Below are 21,443 nucleotides of genomic sequence, written 5' to 3'. Positions count from 1 at the left end.
TGGAGTATCCCTCTGTCTGTCTGTCTGTCTTTGTGTGTGTGTGTGTGTGTGTGTGTGTGTGTGTGTGTGTGTGTGTGTGTGTGTGTGTGTGTGTGTGTGTGTGTGTGTGTGTGTGTGTTGCTCTTTGAGTGGTTGTAAAGACTACAAAGGTGCGATATGCGAATGCGCTCCATTTACCATTTCCATTCAGCCCCTTTCACTGTCACCTTCAAAGGAAACAGTCACCAAGGTTTTGTCCTCTGTGCCTCTGCAGACAAAGATGAATGCTCCAAGGAGAACGGCGGCTGTCAACACGAGTGTGTCAACACTTTCGGGAGCTACAGCTGTCAGTGCAGGAGCGGCTTTGTGCTGCACGAGAACAAACACGACTGTAAAGAAGGTATTTCACCTCAACATGGCAACTTTGATCTCTGTGATTGCAGCGGCCCTTCGGAGCGATGTGCGCCTCCTGTCTGGTGTTAACAGTTTGAGTGCAGGACGATAAGGAGCTCTGTGTTAACTCAGTGATGTCTGTCCGCAGCTGGCTGTGATCACACGGTGAACAGTGTGAGTGGAGTCATCACCAGCCCCAATTGGCCGGATAAGTACCCCAGCAAGAAGGCATGCACCTGGGCCCTCACCACCACTCCAGGCCACCGCATTAAAATCGTATGTGCCACTTCCTCCTGCTCTCTGTGTAATTTCACCCGTCAGTCCTGAATTCATTGGCGTGCGTTGCCTGTTTGTGTAATTGAACTGCTAGATTCATTAAGTTCCTCTGGGTTTACTGTGCAGAAACTGTTTTGACACCAGCAACAATGTGTGGCTCCTACTTTGTTATTACGTATTTGTTTACTGTGTCACTGACATGCAGTAGATCATTTTAAAGAAAACGAGCAGCCAATGTATAATATAAAAAAATTTGATGCCTGTATTTGTTTCTGGATAATAACACTAGATGGGTACTCAGTTGCATGCCCTTATGAAACCACATTTATATTCACTAGATCCAGATTTATATTTGGATCTGCACAGAAATGTGAAAAGCATTGGTGTTTCCTTAGGTCCTGCTCTTCCCCTCCTCCACACAAACTTTCATGAAAACAGTTGAGTTTTGGTATGATCCTGCTAACAAACAAATAAATGCAGGTGAAAAATGTTCAATTGTAAGATATAATCAAGAAACGTGTTTCCTGCTATACCCGAGTGCTGAGAGATTTTCTTTTTTTCAATAAAAATAAGACACTGTACTATCAAGATTATGTCATTTACATAAAAAAAAAGAGCAAAAACGTGAAATTTGAGTTGAAACATTTCTAGTTTCTCTGTAATTATAATGATATATAATATGTATTTACTATTTTTGTCACAGGCCTTCAATGAGATCGATGTGGAGGCCCACTTGGAGTGTACTTACGACCACATTGAGATTTACGATGGCCGCGACGGAAAAGCTCCCAGTCTGGGTCGTTTCTGTGGCACAAAGAAGCCGCAGCCTATCATGTCTAGTGGCAACAAGCTGTTCATGCGCTTTTTCTCTGATAATTCAGTGCAGAAGAAAGGATTTGAGGCTTCGCACACTGCAGGTAAGAACAGATGTTGATGTGACAGCACTTCCAACATATAATTAATTTCGGATAATTTCGAATAATTTCGGGGAATCAAGTTGAATTTAGGGCAGTTCGGTTTTTTTTCTTCGGGGGGTAATATTCACATGATTCAGTCGAAGATACAGCGCAAGATTTAATTCCAGATCTCCTCCCTTTCTCAGAATGATCATGACTCATATTAAAAACAGAGTTTAAGAATCCTTATCATGTGGATGACTGTGAAACCACTATTGAGCCATACTGCTACAAGTACCAAACCAAAACTCCGCTCAACTTTTCTGTCCACAGAGTGCGGAGGTCATCTAAAGGCCGAGGTGAAGACCAAGGACCTGTTCTCCCATGCCCAGTTTGGGGACAATAACTACCCGGGAGCCTCCGACTGCGAGTGGGTGATTTCGGCAGAGAAAGGCTACGGCGTGGAGCTCATCTTCCAGACCTTTGAGATTGAGGAGGAAGCGGACTGTGGCTATGACTACATGGAGCTGTTTGACGGAGATGACACCAAGTCTCCACGGCTGGGGCGTTACTGTGGCTCAGGGGTAAGAACAATTTTAGAAGCAACCTCTTCTTTAACAAGTGTTTTAACAGCAGGAGAGTTGAGACAATTGTTTGCAGTGGAGTAACCTTTCCTTAGTGGTTTGTATTGGGATGACTTTGAAGGACCCTGGGGCTTTTGATTTCACTCCTACTCCACTTGAATGAAAGTCAACGAGTTGGGGGAGTGTCGCTGTAGGTCGACACAAGCCGTTGCTCCCTGGGCGCTGATGGCCTATTAGAATCTCTGGCACTGGGTTGTAAATACAAATAATTAGCCAATGCTGAGGCTGCAGAGTCAGGAACAATGTAGGCAGCAGGGAGTAGAAACAAGTTTCCTCAGGTCAGAGAACAGCTTGATTTCATTTACACACTTCAGTAATAAGGCAATTTACTCACGTCTGTGCCTGTGAATCATTCGCTGGAGGGCGACGTTGCACCCGGAGAACCCTGGGGAGCGGCTCCTCAATCAACTTTCCTTTTATAAAACCGGTTGAAATAAACTGACACAATTCAGACCAAAGTAGGGTGAGTGTGGGGGAGCTTACTTTTAGCCCAGGGGCTTTTTTTCTCAGTTAAACAGACGACAGGTTATTGTCAGTTCCACAATAACATTTACAGACCTTTTTTCTTGTGTTTTAAATAAGCTAAGACTTATGGGCCATTGTAGATATATAATTCATGTTATGAACGGCAGCTTTAATCAACAGTCTGGTGTATTTACAGTTGGTGGCTGGAGCCGCAGCTGCTTTGACATTGCAGTGCTTGTCTCTGTCGTAGCCGCGGGAAAGCTGCCAGAGCACCTCAAACGACTAATTATTTTTCCTTATGATGAATTAATATTCATGTGACACCACGATCCCGACAAACAGCCAGGTCAAGTTTACTCTGCATGTGCTTCACTGGAAACACTTTAGCTGAGTAGAAACACATGAAGCTGTGCGTATATGGTTTTGTTCACTGAATAAATTAGCTCTTTGCAGTTGTGCAGCCATCATCAGAGAATATTTTATCCTCACATCAATAGCAGTGGAAACCTGAATCAGAATAAAGCTGAGAAGGGCCAGTCCTGGTCCCTGGACCCCTGTGGCCCCTGGGCTGTTACAGAACTAGCTGTCCTCTGTAGGATGAAGCCATTCGTCATGGTCACTGATCTGACTCTGACAAGTGCTTAGTTTAAATTGAGGTGCAGTCAGAGAACCAGAAAGCCACAAATGAACCTGTTGTTGTGTCCCCTCTGACAGCCTCCAGAGGAGATCTACTCAGCCGGTGACTCCATTGTGATCAAGTTCCGCTCTGACGATACAATCAACAAAAAAGGATTCCACGTCCGCTACACCAGCACCAAGTTTCAGGACACACTGCACTCGCGCAAGTGACCAGCGGGGGCCGGAAGGGGCCGTGCAGGGCAAAGGGGCAAGCGGAGGGGCCCCCAGGGGAGGCGCCAGCCTGACGCTCGGAAACCTTCGGCCACCAAGATGAATCAGACACGACAGAACAGCCGCAAGACCACCAACCGCACCTCAGCTCCTAGGGGCTCTAGCTCCCCCCACAGACTGTGAGGAGTAAAGCCATTCTGCAGTACACCTTGTTTTTACCTTTTTACGGTTAGGATTGGGGTGGGAGGGTGGACGTCCACTTTAGGTGGACAGTGGGGGAAAATTTATTGACCCAGTTCCCTCCATATAATTTTTTCATTTGTTTCTTCTTTTTTTTAAAAAAAAAAACATGCCTCTTAATGAGAGGCACACAAGGAAAACAGTGGTTTCTCAGGACCTGCAGGACGGCAGGCATCAGCTGGACAGATCCCTGCTTTTGTCAGGCCAGACCACCACATCCGGTGGGGGGGGAGGAGAAGGGAGAGGAGGGATGGAGTTGGGCAAGATCTCCTGCGCTCCTCTGTAATTGTCCTCCTCTCCTCACACTCTCATCCCTTCGGTTCAAGGATTCCTGTCTGTAAGAGGATTAGAAAGACTTGACTTGAGATTTTGATACTGTATGTCGGTCAATTGCATGTAATTACAAGCAGAGAAGGAAAATTTGTACAGCGGCAACACCAGCATTTGTAATTGGCATTGTCCTGGCATGCAGTGGCAAGATTCTCGTTGTTACCATTAACAAGGAAATTAAGGAAGCAGTTATCTTATTAAAGGACTAATAAAAGAAATGTGGTCCATGTCTTCTGGTTGGTAATTGCTCACCTGACGACTGGCTATTACTGTACCTCCATGTATAAAGTCATGTGTATAATCTTTCAAAGGGAACATGTGCTTTTCTCAGCTCGAACCAGTTAGCACTTTACAGAGAATTGTTCCAAAATCATGAGCTTATGAATTTTTGTGAAATGCAATGCCAGTTCACTTATTTTTAAAATGCATTTTATCTCTCTTATAATTAATTGTTTTTTTTTTATTGCTCCGTTTAGTTCCTCAGGCATACTTGAACATTGTGTGTGCCCTGCAACATGGGGTAATAAAGATATGACTAAATGTTTCAGTGTTGATTTACAGGTCGGATGTAAAATAATCTCTCTCCAGAGAAAATGCCTTTTTCTTGGTACAATGAAGTATTTCTCAAGAACCAAATGAGCCTGGCTATTTATTGTTATGGTAATTACATGTATGATGTAAAGGTGGAAAGGTACTGTTGACATTAGCCCTAAAATTGCCTTCTCATGTATAGCCATTGGTTTATGTTGAATATACTATGTTGCTCACTCGTTCCTTTTCTGCATTTCTTTCTCAGTCTAAGCTGTGGGGATAATGTTGTGTGACACTGCAGCAGTCTGCTACACATTTGATGTCTGATTAACTGATTACTTTTTTTTTTTTAATTTTAAGTTAAACCATGTGCTGAGTTGCATTGCAATCCAGGACATGGGAGTAGCAGTAACAGCACTGGCTGACACATGGGTCTGTGTTTGAAATGAGGTCAGATGAGTTTTCTGACAGCTAGCAAACACAAAGAACTACTATATAAGCCAAATAGAAATATATGTATTTCCCTATAAATGAAGCTTGTATTTCAGAGCACGGTATAGGACCAAGTTTCCTTTTTCCTACTTTGCCACATATTCGTTCCCTGCTCCCCCTCAATTATGCCATTTCTCTTCTATTGCGTTTCTTCATAAAAACATGTGGAGCAGAGCGGCGTTTTATTGTTGCAACAAAAACTGTCAACGTGGCATTACTGAAATTGGGCCCGTCGTTCTGCTTACCCCAACAAAACGGACTGTCATATACATGCAAATGTAATAAACCTGCAGTCTGGGTGAAGACATACATTCACGAATAAATGAAAGGTGCAGGTACGAGGTAAAGGGCTGTTAGGTTATTCAGCATATTTTAGAGTTGTCTGTCAATTTAGTCAAGAGTAATACATTCAAGTCACACTCCTATTTAGACATAAACAGATAAAACTAGAATGACACTCACTAGAGTGCATAACTCCACCAAGGCCCAACTGTCACCTTATGAAAATACGTCTAAATTCACTAGATCTAGATTTATTTGGATCCGCACCAAATCACACCCTATATATATAATTTCCCTAAATATGCCTGATCCAGGAATTATTCTCTGAAAAATTAAGGAAAATGTCACAGAAAAATTAATGCTAAAATTGACTTAAGGACCTTTTCATGGCATCAGATAATGGACTTGTTACAGACACTGGAACGTGTAGGGATTAAACACTGGGCTGTTTTAAGTTGTACTTATCAGATAACTTTCAATTTGTTAATGTTAACAATGATTCCTCCATGTACACAAAAGTTAGTCATGGAGTTCCCCACGGTTCTGTACTTGGACCGATACTTTTCACCTTATATATGCTCCCCTTAGGCAACATCATGAGAAAGCACCACATACACTTCATTGTTACACAGATGATACCCAGCTGTGCCTGATGAAGCCTGATGAGTCCAATCACTTTAGGAATGTTTCAAGAACATTAAAAGGAAATTTCACCAAAAGATTAAAATTCTACTCACCACTATGCAGATGGAGGGGTGGGTGAAGCATTGCAGCCAAATCCAATATAATTGAAGTAAATGGCGACCCTGTCTACACACGTTAAAAAAACAACAGAAAATAAACAAAACAGAAAATGCCTCCATATTGCTCCTCTGGCATCATCTAAGTGTCCATAAGCCCCTGCGTTCTAATTCAACTCGAAACAGCATCATTTACACACGTCACCCCCTCCCCAGTCTCTCTCTGCAGGTACCTTTCTCCCCTCCAGAGCAGCAGGATTCAGACAACAACAACAACAAAAATTATTATTATATCAACTGTTGCTGCTTTCATTAATAACATCTTTACATCTATAAATATCATTCGTATTGTTTTCTTTATAACAACTATAGTCTGTCAGAGCTGAAACATGATGGTAACACGACTGTTGGTTTGCGCCTCTCTCTCCTCTTTCACTGCTGAAAAACAAGCAAAGGCAGATGAAAACATAACCTCCTTGGCAGTGGTAAACGACTGTATTTCCCTATTTCAAAACATCTTATCCTATAATGCTTTATACACCAGCTGCAGATTGTTTGCAAGAAAACGTGACCTCTCATTAAAAGAGATATAAATGGACCACTGACAAGTCGCTCCACTGACACTGCAAATGTACTGGCAAGTGACGTGTTTTTACTGCAATAACACATGTGATGCTGCTGCTCCAGTAAAAAAAATGAACAGAGAACTCTCCAGATTAAAGGTTCACTGAGGTTTTCCTGTTTTTATTAAAAATATCTGTTTGCATCTTCCTACGTTTTCACAGCGGACAGAAAGGTTACCATATAGAGCAATGTGACATAATATGATGAACCAACATAAGAGGCAATTTAAATATTAAATCTGGGCTGTTCCATATGAATAATTAATGGAAGCTAACCAGACATGTGACTACAGAGGCTCTATCAATAATTATGTGACAGTGAGCAAACAATAACAGCTCTTCATCCTGCTCCGCTCCATTATGTAACAATGCAGAGGAAAACAGTGCTGAGTTTTCACAAAAGAAAAAGACCCAAGGCTTTCTGCACCTGCTTTATTTGACGTTCCCAAAAAGCACGCACACACACACAAAAAACAGAAATATACTGCTCTTACCGCAACTGAGTCCCTCTCTCCAACCATTATTGTGTTTTGTAGTTTTGACAAACAGCCCTCACTGCAGGGCAGACTGGAGCGAGCACCGATGGGCGTTGGAGTGGTACTATAAATTGTGTGAGAGCAGAATGGGTTACATGGAGTGCCTACAAGTGGGTGGAGGGCATGTGGAGGGTGAACCTGAGGAGCTGACGAGAAAATCTCTTTCAATTGGTGCTGATGACAAAAAGATCTTTGAGCAGTTTGAGATCTTAGATACAAACACGTGAAAGGTTCAGAGAAGAGGATGATGGTTGCGGTGAGTATTGGCACACACAGCTCTGGAAAAGATTGTGCCGGCAGCATTAGTTCAGAAAGTGTGAGAGCAGCAGATTGAGACATCGAAAAAACACTGAAACCTTTGCACTGTTTACATTTGGCGACTTTTAATCCAAACACAGCTGCAGGATGTCCATAACTCTATATGGCTCTGAAAATCACATTCAATGCACAAGTAAGAAAACACTCCCCAAAAATATTGAATAAATAAATAAATAGGCGAGTGTGATGTTTCACAAGATGGCCATGAATCATGTGAACACTAATCTTCACGGACGTCAGAGCTCAGCGCCCTGTTCTTCACGACAGCAGGTCACAGAACAGTCAGCTGCTTTTCACAACTCAATAAGTTACACGGATGAAAACTGTGACTCAGCCAGTGTTTCCCTACGATTACTCAACATCATCTCCACCTCAGAGCCGAGGGCGATACCTCAGACTGAATCATCATGTCAACCCACTACTGAGTCACAGCCACTTACTCTTGACATTTTAGAAGTGATACTCAGCAGGTGAGATGTTTTCTTTTCTCCAATACTTTACAATCCACTGATCAATACAAGAAAAATGTTTGTGGTGACAAACTGCTTCTAATGATGGAGTTGATTCTGACATCTTTGTGCTGTGAGATTGTAATCTGACATTCCTTCTCAATGAGGAGGAAAATACAGTACTGCGTTCAGAGGTATTCCTCTGCCTGACATCAGTGTGATTTGACGGACGGTTGCGTTTATGTGCCGATTGATCGCCAGGCCAATGCACCCAGCTGTCCTCCCACCCAGCACAGAGCTGCTGCCACGGCCGCAGCCGCCATCACAGCCAGGGAGGCCTTCAGCACGGCGCTGGGAGGCCTGCGGAAGCGAGCGGGGGCCATGCACGCCAGCATGGCCACAGTCACGGTCAGGGTGAACAGAATCGAGACGGCGGTGTTGATGGCCACTATCTGGCCAAACTTGGCGAAAGGCACAATGACACAGAAGAAGAGGGGGACTGTGGAGATAACCGTGGTGACGGCGCTGGACACTATGGCAACGCCCACATGGTTCACTGCCTCCAGGGTCCGTGCCTGCCTCTCAGTCGGGAGCTGCTGCTGCAAACAAAACACAGATTAATGGGACGAGCCATTCCTCTTTATTCATCAGCCTTCAGGGTGCTTCTTGCCTTATTAAACCCAAAATGTTCATCATTAGCTTGTTTTAGTGTGTAAACAGAAAACATGCTGTGGTGGTTTTTCTAATTTCTCGTGACTGCTGCTGTGAGACGAATTTTGATTCACACTCCCATACCGAGTTACAACCAGGCGTAGAGGGCATGATCTCCCCAGCCAGCAAGTATCCCTCCACCAGGTGCAGACAGTAATCCACTGAAGATCCCACGAGGATAGACAGAGAGATGGCCTCCACTGCTCCCATCTCCCAGCCCAGCCAGTACATGATGGCCACAACCAGACAGATCACTCCTGCTCAAGGCCCCAAACTCACAGTTACACACCCGATCACAACACAGGCATGAATGATCCATTTATTATTATTACCATAATTCATCATCATTTATTTAGTCGCTTACATGCATGAATAAACGGCATCCTCTCTTACCTAGAATGGTTATGAGAACAGGCAGCAGCAGCAGAGGATGAGCAGTAAACACAGACACAGCTGCCACACAAATGGCCAAAGACAGAAGCAAACTCCAGAGGGCGCTCTCCACACCTACAGACAGAGCAGAGAGAACCGTTGTATAAAACTTTTTCATCAACCAATAACCAAACGCTAACCAATAAATGGAGAAATCACTCCATCTTCTGTCCATCTGTCTCGTCTTTTACTTTCATGACAACAAAATGGACATTTTTGCTTTTTTTTTTTAAATGTACCCTTTACTTTTTGTTACCACAGTAACTGTGTTTAAGACACCATGTCACTGATGACATAATCAAAGGTCACGCTCCAGCTTGACGGGCATGTGAATTACTGCCTCGTGGTTGTACAACTCAGCCACCAAGTCATGTGGCAGGAAATATAGTCACCATCTCTCCCTCTGTTCCTGAGTTATGATGTCGAATAAAAGTCAGAAGTGTTTACGCCGACCATTATGACCTCACAGTGAAGTTGACCTTGACCGTTTAGATATAAGATGTCATTATTTCATCATTTTATCCAGATAATAAATGTTTCTGTTAAAAACTTTTTTTTGACGCCAGGGTGTACTTAACCTTTGATCATCAAAAACTCATTAAATGTATCCAAAATCCTTCAAGGTCTTTTTGAAATATCATGATGTGACGACAACATCTCCTTTGCAGGACACACCACCTCTCACTTACCTATGATTTCCATGAAGATCTGCTTCCAGTGCTCACAGGTCTGGAAACCTCGCTGCAGAGCAGATGACTGCGGGAGGCTGGCAAGTTGCTCCTGGATGAAGTTCTCCCACTGAACGAAGTCGGAGTAGGTCTGAAAGGAGGATTTCCCCTTGTACGTGGTCTCAGGAGACAAAGAAAAAAGCACGTTAGGGACGATACCAGTTCTGAAACATGCAGCTTAGGTGTGAAGATGCAGCGCTGAAAGAGGAAGAGCCTTACAGATTCGAAGGCCATAGACAGCCAGCGGACCTTGCCTCCATGCATTCCCACCGCTCCATGGGAGAGCTGGCCCGGGAGCAGGTTGGGTTCAGGGAGAGAGTGACAGTCAGGGTGGAGCAGGGGCAGAATAGAAGACAGCTTGTTGCCTGAAGAGAACAGAGGGAACAACAAGAAACACCCTTTTCAGCACTTTTATCCTCTATGTACGATTTGTTTTAGTTACAGTTTAGTAGATTTATCTCCTTTCTTTTTGTTCAGAATTTTATTATGCAGAGTATTAGGGCCACTTAAGGCTACGAGACGGGAAATATCAGAAGATCAACCTGTTGCCTGCATTCAAATGAAGAATGTTCAGCATTTTGTTATACTTTAGTATAAGTTTCAATAATAACAATATACAAAATACTGAATTCAGCACCCCATCATCATAAGTATCAGCAATTTGAAAAGATTATGCAAGAAACTGAGGCTATTCTGAAGAAAGAACCAAACAGATTTACAGGAAATTGCCTCTTTTGCAGAGGAGGAAATGTTTGGCCATGGTCGACTGCAGTCTGCGTGATCTTCAAAGGGTTTCGTAGTTTCTCCAGAAACAATGAGATTGGTTCTTGGATCAAAAGGAAGTGGAAGCGAGCACAGTATCTCCCTGTAGCTTATTTCCCCCCAAAAAAATCATCTTTTCTTTCTTCTCATATATTGTGACTTTATTTATTGTAATCTACATAAAAAAATTCTTCATAAGACCCTAATATTATATTGCAAAGTGGAAAATGTCCAACATAAGTTCTCAAACTCAAGAATGACATCTTCAAATGACACCACATAAAGTATATACATTTTACTATTAAAAGAATAATAAAAACCTGCTGATATTCTTTTTGAGTAGCTAGTGCTTTTGATTTAAACATGACTGAACCACTAAAGTTTATTTTACTATGTTATTTCATATCATTATTTTATGTGATAGGATTTCAGTTAGTTGTTACCTGAAGGCAGACACTGTGCTCCTCCTGGCTTCACTAGTTGTGTGTTTGCACTGACAGCTTTACAGATTTTGCACAGATGCCCCATCTCCTGGAAAATATCAAAGTCTGGATCCAATATGATGCTGCCCTTTGAAGAAAATAATATATATCAACACCATTAGAAAATCTTTTCAAATATGGCTCTTCAATATTTCTGTTGATGAATAATGGCCCTCACCATATCTCCAATAACATGGTTGTCCTTGGGCTCAGTGCGGTTGACTCCCAGGATACCAAACACGACAAAAACCATGGCCCCGGTGTCAACCAGAGGACGCACTGCTGGGTGGCCACACACACCCCCGCTGCACGGGTTAAAGCCAAATGTTTTGGATGGTTTCGCTTTGGAAGCAGCTGAGGAACCTTTGGAAATAGAACCAAAGAGAAATCTCACAAGGGTATTTATTTATACAGTGTAAAAATATCTACAACTGGAGTACTGTGGAAAAATCCTGTAGTGGGTTCAGAGACTGCAACTTTAAGCTGTATTTGAAAAAATAAGTTATATCACTGCATTTTCTCTATTTTCAACCTGCAGATAAATCACATAAAAAGTCATTTTAGCAGTGTGCGTGGTGGGCCGACAAACTGTCTCTATGTTAACGATGCTCTCTGACATTGACAATTCCTCACTCACCACTGGAAAGAGGAGGATAAAAGACTCCCTGTGTGGGTCCATCAGGCCCAGAACCGATGCCGCAGCCAGGAGGGTCGACACACACTCGGCTGGGATGAGGTCTCAGGCGCTGCTGTGCAAAGTATAGCCTTCTGAGAGGAGAGAGCAGAGCTGCAGTGACGGATACCCCACTGAAACAACACTCCATCCAACATTTACTTTGACTTTTCTTCTTTTGTGGCTTCACCTGCTGTGCTGCTGCTGCTGCGGAGACGCTGCTACATAAAACGAAAACTCTGGCGACCAGCCATGACTGTGCTGGCATGAGCCAGATGTGATCATCCAGCTGGGGTACGGGTGGTACACATGGGAAACACACACTGTCATTCTGCTGGTGTAATTGCTGTGGGGCTGACTATACGCCTATTCAGATAAAACAAGATTAGTTGTGATGCACATCAGAGACCAAACTCTACAACTAATAATAAAAATATCATCAAGTGAATCTTTTCAGTTCCCAGACCTGAAATGATGAAACCTGGTCATGCTCTGTGCTGCATAGTTTCCATGGGGAGGGAGTGCTGGTGTTAAGGGAGAAACGATAAATGGTTGCAGAGGTTCCAAGGTCCAGCTTTGATATATACACTGTCAGGATAGAGCCTAAAAACAGTAAAAGTGAAATATTTCAGAGTGGTGGTGGGGGCTTTAAATAAAAAGGAGGATTGTTTTTTATGGGAGGGATGCTCTACCTGTTTGGTTTGTGCCTGAACTGGGTTTTACCGAGGTACGAGGAGCATTTGAGGTTGTCGAGCTCGGAGTTTGCTGATGCGTAGAAATCTTAAATGCTGATAAGGAATTGTGGCTGTATAAAGAGTGGGGCTTCTCCATGAACACACCTGCGGAACACAGAATGCATGTGAGATACTTGGATTGGATTTTTGAAGTTAAGTGGGGACTCTGTCTCACCTGAGCACCGGGGGCAGGAGATGCCTTGACCGCTGAGGTTGCTCCTCAGAGCCAGCAGAGTCTGGAGGTTTGTGTCGGGGCGGAAAAGCAGAGGTGCGTGAGTGGCCGGCCTCAGGAGACAGCAGCACCCGGCAGATAACAGCAGAATCAGGAGGAAGACACCTGGGCAGGAAGATAGTGACAAACAATGGGAGAGAGGAGGGTGTGATGGAATTGATAAAGCAACTAAGGAACAGATCAGCAGCAAGGATCAATTACAGTCCCTCCTGAAGAGGGTGGATGAATACTTCATGAGAGATGCTTACTCTTCCTCTGACAGACTTTATCCCCTCGAGACAAATGGAGATTACAGCATTTCCTCAATAGTTCTCATTCAAGCTTGAGGTTCCTCTCAAGTCAAAATCATTTGTGTCAAACTCTACAGACAATATGTGAGAAAACTAAACTATAGAATTTCATTAGATATTTTCAAAGTATAAACTGAGCTCAGCTGTGTCAGGATCCTTGTGAGTTCTCAGGGTTTATATCAAATCTCACCTAGAACAGCTTTTCGTCGCTCCACAGCTGGCTCTGCCACTAAATGCTTCAGGGCCCACTGGAGGTTCATGCTCACCACACCCACATGCTGCTGTCCTGGAGGGGACAGAGGTGTCTCCACTGACAGGGACAGAATGGCTGCGTCGCCATCTGTGTCACAGGAGCCTGGCCGAGACGAAGAGAAGGGGCTTTAGTGGTGCCTGGACAGGAGCATTTTACAGCCTGGACTCATTCCCTTTCCCCATTCTCCCCCCCGGCATTCGCACAATGCTGGGGAGATAATAATCTCACCTGGCTCCAGCTCCACCGACAGAAGTGCCACATCATCATCCTCATCCGACAAAGGGCTCTGGCTGGCTGACAGGCATGAAAACAACTTCCAGCTTCAGAGGGAGGAGGAAGTTCAGAGAAAGACAGCTCAAGGGATTACAACTTGGCCGTGGTGTCACGCAGCATGCACAAATAACAGCTCACACAAAAAATGGGGCTCACCAGTTTAGCCAGGCGTGTTCGTGGGGCTCCACACACTGAGTCCAGATGCACAGTGCGGCTGGCATGAGGGCGGACACCCAGAGCCAGCAGCAGCTCACAATGAGGGCCATAAATAGACCGAAGTCATGCACGGCTGGGATCTGAGTGTCGGTTAAAAGCAGTACAGTGTAAAGGACCTTGAAACATTCAATTTGAGCTTATCACATTAAAAAGCCTGTCTGCTGAGAGAAGCGCTTCTATTCAGCCATAACTGGAGAGTCATTTATTCTTCCTGCACAGATTCTATTAATGGCTGACTGTTTCTTCTAGGGTTACCTGAGAGAAGGTGTTAGCAGCGTATGCAGCTGCAGTGGTGAAGGAGGTGAGGAATGTGGCTCGGCCAGCTGTTTTAATGGTGTAGATCATTCTCTGCTGCGGGTGACGCAGATGAGACGCTTGTCTGAAGGTGCTGATGAACACAAATACATCATCCACCCCTGGGAGATGATGAGAAAACAAATGAGCTATCAGAGACGTAAAGATGGCAGCAACTGTCTGAGTGTCGAACTAATGAAGTGAAGGGAATTTTGCCTAATGAAAATAAAAAAAGAGATGTTTGCCGCACTTCAAGAAATAATGTGTGACATGTGTGATCATTAGTAACACATCTGCAAAGCATATGGCCCAGCCAGTACATGCTGGGCCTTATGCACCTCCACCTCCACACAATCCACTAAATGTGTTATATTAAAATGGACATGGTTCTAATTATGCGCCATGCTGCTGTCGCACCACTGTGAGGTTGCTGTTGCCTCATAGCCAAGGGTTCCCAGTTCAAATCCCAGTTCAGGGTCTTTCTGTGTGGGTTCTCTCCAAGTGCTCTGGCTTCCTCCCACAGTCCAAAGACATGCAGACTGGTTTTTATATGTCGGCCCTGTGCAACTCTCAAAAGGATAAGCAGGATGAATGAATGGATGGATGGATGGATGGATGGATGGATGGATGGATGGGTGGATGGGTGGATGGGTGGATGGGTGGATGAGTGGATGGATGGATGGGTGGATGGGTGGAGGAAAAAAGTGTATTTATTTTCTCTTACCAATCCCTATAATAACAAAAGCTGCCACTCCATTGAGAATGCCCAGGTACCTCACACCAAAGACGACATGGTATAAGAAAAGAGCCATCAAGCAGCTCAGTCCAATGCTGGCCAGCCCGAAGAAAGTCAGAAAGACTCCAGAGAGACGAGGAAAGAAGCTCATCAACTTTCACATTAAGTACAAAAATCAGACTGAATCTAATTTAAATGTACAAATCAATTCAAAAGGAATAAGAAACAGGTCCTACTGTACCAGAAAAGGAGGTGAGGACATAGACGAGCACAGTGATGCAGGCTCCACTGATGACAGCCAGCATCATGTCGTTGTAGAAGGTGTGTCTCACCTCATCATCGAACAGCTCTGTGCCTCCGTACAGCACCTTCACCTGGCTGAGACAAGGACAGCAGATAAACAGTCACATTAAATTATGACTCTACGCAACAATGTGTAGTACATGAACACAGAGCACAGCAAAATAAAAACAGGAAAGTAATGAGCTGATAGTTTTCCTGACCTGGTGGATTGCTTGGCGAGGATGTCTGCGTACTGAACCACAAAGTTTTTGAAGCGTGTCCTCTGCTCGTCTGCTCTGTCCTGCAGGGAGAAGTACGATGGCAGAGGAGCTCCGAAGTGGATCTCGCTGCGTAAGAGAGAGGAGGAGAGGTGCTCAGGGGACAGACTCTCATCCACGTACCAGTAGAACTGTGGGTGGGTGATGGCCAGACTCAGGGACCCTGTAAACAGCACAGCAAGTCAGTACAGTTAGGTTCTTAAAGGTACTGCTTGGAAAATTCAATTTCCCCCCTAAAGTTCCTCACCTTGAATATCAGCCAGGTCTGGGCCCATGCCATCGTAATATATCTTCCCTCCTCTCTCACTGGGGTAGAGGTAGGACAGCAGGGAGCTGGGTGGGGAGCAGTAGGAGGGCCCCAGTGGTAGATCCCTCAGCACCTCCAGAGGCTTCCAGCAGAACTGATGGAACTGAGGGTGCTGCATGAGCAGACGCTCCACGTGGTGAATGGTGTGCAGACGTTCTGGGGTGAAGATGTTGCGGTCACCCTCACCTTGAGCTACGAACACCAGCTCGATCCTTGAAAGGGCCTGACTCTGCAAGTAGTAGTTGGGAGAAAACCTCCGCTTCCTAATGAGCGGCAAAGTGGATTTTCTGTCCTGTGACCTTTCCTTATCCTCCTCTGCTGTGTCATTTGAGCTTTTGTGCTCCCTCTTTCCCTCCTGAACCAAATCAGGTATTCTCCTATTATCTCTACTCATTTTATCTCCTCTCTTCAGGTAATTTCCTGCTTGTGAAGGGTCATTTTGAGGACTGGAGGACCTCATGCCCTCGTTATCTATCCTGTCGAATGCTGCCTGTCTGCCCAGTCCCTGCAGCAGCAGCTCCCGCAGGGCCTCAGACTCGCTGTTATCTACATCTCGCCTACGTCTGTCCCAGGATCCCAGCTGAGTCTTCACAGCAATGGCGAGGGCATCAAAGCGCTCGGCCGAGAAGTGACTGTGAACCTCGAAGGCACTGTAGGAGAGGTCTATGTCCAGGCGAGGGCAGTAGAGGAGCATGTAGCCAAACAGGGCACATGGCAGCAGGACAACTACCCCTAAAACCACTCCACTGGACCATGGCTGTGTGTAAACCCATCCCACCATCCTCCACACTCCACACACCCCAGCATCCCCAGAGAAACACCTCCGTCCTGCTGCCTGTGCTTCTCCATCCTCTCCCTCCTCCTCATCTTCCTCCTCCTCCTCCTCCTCCCCTCCCCAGCTGGTCTGAAACAGCGGCGGATCATCCTCCACATCCATGCTGAGACCTGTCAGGGACACATAACACCACTTGATCATCTTTGAGTTGAAATAACAGCCCCTCCAGGGCAAGTGGAGGACAAAATGAAAGTTTGAACTCGCAGTAGCTGACATAGACATAAGGCAAAACAAAGGACAAGGCAACTTCCAAAGTGTTCGCCCATACAGCGAGTGCAAGGATGTGAGAAATAAGTCTGTCCTCAAGCAGCAGGCGATGCAGGGCTCCCATTGGCAGCTCACATGGAGAAAACTGAGGAGGGAGACCTTCTTTTTTTTTTAACCATCTCAAGGGCTTACAAGAGAAAATGGTTTGCTGGCTCCTGCTTTAAGATGCTGATCACAAGAGCCCGGAGGTGAGACAGGCTAAAAGCTGTGATTTAATTCTTCTCTCTGTATGCGCGTGCAAGCCATTATCACCCAGTGTGCAGGTGGCTTTTCCACATATCAGCAGTCCACGTAGCTGTGTCTCCTCTGCAGCAAATTAAATCATCTCACTTGTCTAATTACAGACAGGAGGAGCAGAGTGAGATATTAGACACAGTTGTGGAATAAGAGAAAGGGTTTATCTGCAGTGATTGGCAGTTGGTTCATTAATAGTGTCAATAGGTGGCACTTTTTCTCTCTCCTCAACACACAGAAATGTGTGGACAGTTTGCATTCAAGTGGCTGTGAGCTTACTGCAGCAATTTATCTGTTCTCTTTAGAACATTGCTTTAAGGATGGCCAGGTGAGACTGTGAATCTTGATTTTTTTTTCTTGTTAAGCTCTGTAGCTGAAAAGAAAAATCCATCATACCAAAAGAGAAATATATAAATTATACCACCTAATCAATATTTGTATAAATTATTAAGACTCCCCGAGTTAGGTGGGAGAGAAAAAGGACAAACCCTGAAGCTGAAAGTTAACTGGTAGCTTTTGGATTTATGTGATTTCTGTTTGTGCTCTAACACCTGCTGAAATGTTATAATTGAGTAAAATTTCATGTGTGTTAAAGCAGAAAATGTGCTCACATCTACTGCAGAAAATCACATGTCATGTCCGGTCACTGTGTCCTCAAATTCATTCTCTAGTTCAGTGATAATGGAGCAGCTCATGGATGCGTTTCATGGACATCATTAACAGCCTGAGCTCTACACTTCCTCACTTTCTGAGAGTTAATGTCCACAGGATTTATATAATCCAGCTAATCCACTTTCATGCTGGATGTTTTTCATTTTATGAAAGAGATAAATCAGGAGCTCCACACTGTGTCTAATATTCTGTGAAAGAGGCTAGGTTTGGGTATTTTATTTTCTAAATCTGCGAATACTTGGGTTTCTATTAATTATCATGTCATCCAACTGCAGTGACAAAGAAACCAGAGCACCTTGTAATGGCAGAGCAGCTGCCCACGCAGTGTGGATGTGAACCCGTTGCTCTTTTAGAGGACATATTCATTAATGGTGTTGGGAAGCTTCATTTTGAAGTGTGAAATTAGAGCAAGAAATATGCAGTATAGCAGCTAAATTAATGAATTATGTTCAGTCTGTGTTTAAATTACAGTGTTGTCTGATTTCTAAAACCAAAGGAAAAATAATTTGTTCCAATTTGCGGGCTGTCATTTGAAGACTGTATCGCTGGATATCTTTACCCATCATAGGAGCTGTTATTCTAAGTAAGCAGTGAGATGTTTTCAGTGATATTATGATGCAAGTCATGTCTCCTCTGCAGACAAATATTTCTGCTCAGGCAATATAACCAATCTTGAGAAATGACATAATTGTGCATTTACAGCTAATTAGATGGGATTCATTTTATTAATTTAGGTAATTAGATTATTGTAATCCTGTCACATTTCATCTCGGCCTCTCTCAGCTTGTTTTGACAACTCATCAACAGAGGATGAAAGGAGGCTCGCAGACAAGCATGGAAAGATGACGAGAGAAAGAAGTGGAAGGGAAGGAGGAGAGAAAAGTCTAGGAAATTACTTGAGTCACACACACGCACACACACACACACACACACACACACACACACACACACACACACACACACACACACACACACACACACACACACACACACACACACACACACACACACACACACACACACACACCACTGCCATCACCCTTCAAACAAAACCAGCAGCACCTCAAATATCAGTAAAAAGAAATGCTACTGTTTAATATTCATTGAGAAAAGAAAATCTAAATGAGAGGCCTATCACTACATCTCCACAGCTTCATCTCTGCGCCTGTCTCGAACATCAGAACACGCTGATTAGTGGTGCAGAAGTCTGACAGTTCGAGGAACTCATTAGAGATTGATAAGACACTGGGTTTTTCAGACGAGAGGGAGGAGCTCTGTACTTCATGCTAACCCTCTCTTCACCTGCTGTGTGTTTTGCAACAGAGAGCACACAGGTACAGTGGAGGAAAGACGCATAGCCTCAGGGACACATCCTTTTTTTTTCCTTCTCTCATCTTGATGAGTCTGACGTTTCTTCCTCATGCGAGAACATTGCACCTCATGCACAATAATTATGAGTGCGGTGTACAGCTGCAAAGCACTGCGAGCGGTGCAGAGCCTGGTCTAACTAATGTGTTTACAAGCTGCCAGGATTGTTCAACACTGCTATTTTTCTGCAAAGATTAGGAGAACACGGTCACTTAATACCCGGTGCAGGTGTGGCTTAAAAATAGGGTGTCATTTAGCATCCGGCTTTCTGTATGAATTGGAATAAAAAGCTATGTCTCCAATATGTATTTGTCTATATTAAAGCTACAGCATGACATTCTTAATAGTGAGGCTGTGTTTCTTTGTCTGCAGCAGAGATTAAACAGAGAAATGCACTGAGGGGCCTGACATGAACTGTCACAGCAGAGACTATTCACAGGGCTGAAGATTGTATATGAATCACTTGAGAAAATGAACATTTGACTGTGTATTGGATTGTGTAGCCCGGGTGGTCACATCATACCTCTACAGTTGTAATTTAAGGGGAGTTAGAGGGGTTCTACCCCTCCCCAAAACTAAAACTGGCCTGTATAGCTCATATCGTCACACTGAATAAAGGAATATTGACTGTTTGATAAAGTGATCTGTTTTCTTGATTTTCTAGATTTCATTTGCACCAAGAGCAAAGAATAATATTTTCAGCCCAATTATTATTGCAGCTACTTTGGCTACTATCTAGTTGGTATTATCTAGCAAGTGTGAGGTATAAATAGTGAGTAAGAAATAACAGTTTTAGGTTAGTGTTATTTGACCTCCAACATTCAACCCACAGTTTTTTTTTAACAATGAAAAAAGTATAAAAAGTGACTCTCAGCATTTTTCTCCTCCGCCACATCTCTGGATTGTGTCAGGTAGTTAAGGTGGGAGCTCAGAGAACACTGCAAACCTGAACCCTTCCCATCCTCACCCTCCCTTTGCTCTCCATCCCTCTTTCTCTTGCCCTTTCCTCCCCTCGCTCCCACCACCTTTTCTCCGTCTTTATCTTTTCCACAGAGGTGAGAGATTTGTAACCTTCATTATTGACAGCAACTAAAAATAACCCCCTCTCCCCACTCCTCAATTTATCTAGTCTCCATCTCATCCAATATGGATATCACAAGCTGCCTCCTGCCCCGCACACACTCAGGCTGGTGTAACCTCAGCCAGAATACCACCTCATTTAAAGGGGCATTGATTTCACCACTAGTGCTCTATGAATACATTCCTCATGCGCGAGTGCCCAGCAGTGTGTGTTTTCTGCCTTCTATTCTTTTACGGACCGTGAAGCTTGAGACCACGGTGCAAGTCAAACTCTGGAGAGCCATTTGCACCTGACAGCAATGCTCATTTTCTTATTGTCGATGAATTCCCCGCTTGCACTGAAGTACGCACACAGCTCTCTGTGAACAATGTGAGGCGCATCCAAGGGATGTTATCATGCAATTTCTTTCACTCTACAGAATAAAAATTGAACAAATACTTCTACTGTATTGAATGAAGGTAGTTTCTCTATATAATGAAGTTAAAATGAAGCCTATTTTCCTAAACTTCTCTTCCTCAGAGATGCTCTAAAGAACAATGCTTGTTCTCTTAGCAGGCTGCAGGCATATTTGGATTATGTTTTATTGATCCTAAAACAATATCTTGGCTTTTTCCCTAATTTCCTAGATAATTACACAGTGCACTGCCTTAAATAATTAATGTGTTTCAATATGTATAATCAGGCAAAGACTAAATCATCCTTATCGTAGCAAATGCCTGCAACGTCTAGTAGAGACTTACCTGAGGCTGATTAGACAAGAATTACAGGTGGATCGTTCAGGTCTACTGGGTCCACTTGTAATGTGCTGAACTTGTGCTCTGCAATTTCATCTCCTCCGTACTCTGGTGTGAGGGAAAAGAAAATTATTTACAGGTTTATTGTAAGACTTAATAACTCACAAGGAGAGAGAGAGAAAGAGAGAGAGACACCGAGGGGCTCTCCATCCCTCCAGCCCCCCTCAAACACTCTACAGGAATCTTCTAATCTCAGCAGTTAATAATGTGTTGTTGTTTTTCTCCCCGGTCCTTTCTCCTTCTCTCCCTCTTGTACTCACTCCCCTCCTCTCCTCTCTTACCCGGTTGTCCAGGCGACAGTCAGTGAGAGACATTTCCTCGTAGAAGCTCCTCTAGCTCTCTTTCTCTCTCTCTCCCTCCCATGGCTTTGTTCAGCCTGCTCTGCTGCCAAGCTCACCAGAGGAGGAGGTGAGCACAGCCCGAAACCCTGTGCACCCCTCTGATGGAAGGCAAGAGAGCACAAAGG

At 44.1% G+C, this 21,443-nt stretch overlaps 2 protein-coding genes across 5 annotated transcripts in view; one reads left to right on the top strand and one right to left on the bottom strand.

Annotated features, from left to right (window-relative positions):
- bmp1a (bone morphogenetic protein 1a) overlaps positions 1–4,842 on the top strand; it is a 31,197-nt gene extending 26,355 nt beyond the window's left edge. Inside the window, exons 16-20 of the mRNA XM_020093925.2 lie at positions 254–379; positions 521–648; positions 1,352–1,565; positions 1,878–2,128; positions 3,368–4,842. Of these exons, the coding sequence (XP_019949484.1) occupies positions 254–379; positions 521–648; positions 1,352–1,565; positions 1,878–2,128; positions 3,368–3,502 (854 nt within the window). The 3' untranslated portion in view covers positions 3,503–4,842. The remainder of the gene's footprint in view (positions 1–253; positions 380–520; positions 649–1,351; positions 1,566–1,877; positions 2,129–3,367) is intronic.
- A 2,791-nt stretch (positions 4,843–7,633) lies between these two features.
- Positions 7,634–21,398, bottom strand: disp3 (dispatched RND transporter family member 3). 4 transcript variants are annotated; one of them, XM_020093713.2, is made up of 22 exons: positions 21,259–21,398; positions 20,924–21,025; positions 15,667–16,671; positions 15,363–15,582; positions 15,101–15,237; positions 14,848–14,982; positions 14,085–14,245; positions 13,770–13,909; positions 13,569–13,660; positions 13,278–13,442; positions 12,741–12,902; positions 12,524–12,670; positions 12,298–12,434; positions 12,022–12,197; positions 11,796–11,926; positions 11,337–11,521; positions 11,120–11,246; positions 10,134–10,279; positions 9,876–10,035; positions 9,148–9,261; positions 8,839–9,011; positions 7,634–8,642 (listed from the first exon to the last, which is right to left on the bottom strand). In XM_020093713.2, exons 3-22 carry the CDS (start codon positions 16,661–16,663, stop codon positions 8,283–8,285), a joined length of 4,065 nt encoding a protein of 1,354 aa, XP_019949272.2. In that variant the 5' UTR covers positions 16,664–16,671; positions 20,924–21,025; positions 21,259–21,398; the 3' UTR covers positions 7,634–8,282. The 4 variants fall into 4 exon arrangements, with proteins under 4 accessions (XP_019949272.2, XP_019949273.2, XP_069380058.1 ...); XM_020093714.2 differs by having other exon boundaries at positions 7,634–8,639; XM_069523957.1 differs by having other exon boundaries at positions 11,796–11,923.
- Between the last annotated feature and the right edge of the window lie 45 nt (positions 21,399–21,443).

The sequence above is a fragment of the Paralichthys olivaceus genome, chromosome 4 (assembly GCF_024713975.1).
Source record: "Paralichthys olivaceus isolate ysfri-2021 chromosome 4, ASM2471397v2, whole genome shotgun sequence".
Lineage (NCBI taxonomy): Eukaryota > Metazoa > Chordata > Actinopteri > Pleuronectiformes > Paralichthyidae > Paralichthys > Paralichthys olivaceus.
Note: the sequence above shows the minus strand (reverse complement) of the source record. Positions and strands in the feature narration are given on the sequence as shown.

What these genes read in the sequence shown, in the direction of transcription:
- disp3 (XM_020093713.2), bottom strand. Translation starts at nt 16,663, where the DNA reads ATGGATGTGGAGGATGATCCGCCGCTGTTTCAGACCAGCTGGGGAGGG. An exon ending in TGTCCTCACCTCCTTTTCTG is followed by an intron (nt 14,983 to 15,100) that starts GTACAGTAGGAC and finishes GTCTCTCTGGAG; the next exon opens with TCTTTCTGACTTTCTTCGGG. An exon ending in CAGCAGCAGCAGCACAGCAG is followed by an intron (nt 11,927 to 12,021) that starts GTGAAGCCACAA and finishes CTCTCCTCTCAG; the next exon opens with AAGGCTATACTTTGCACAGC.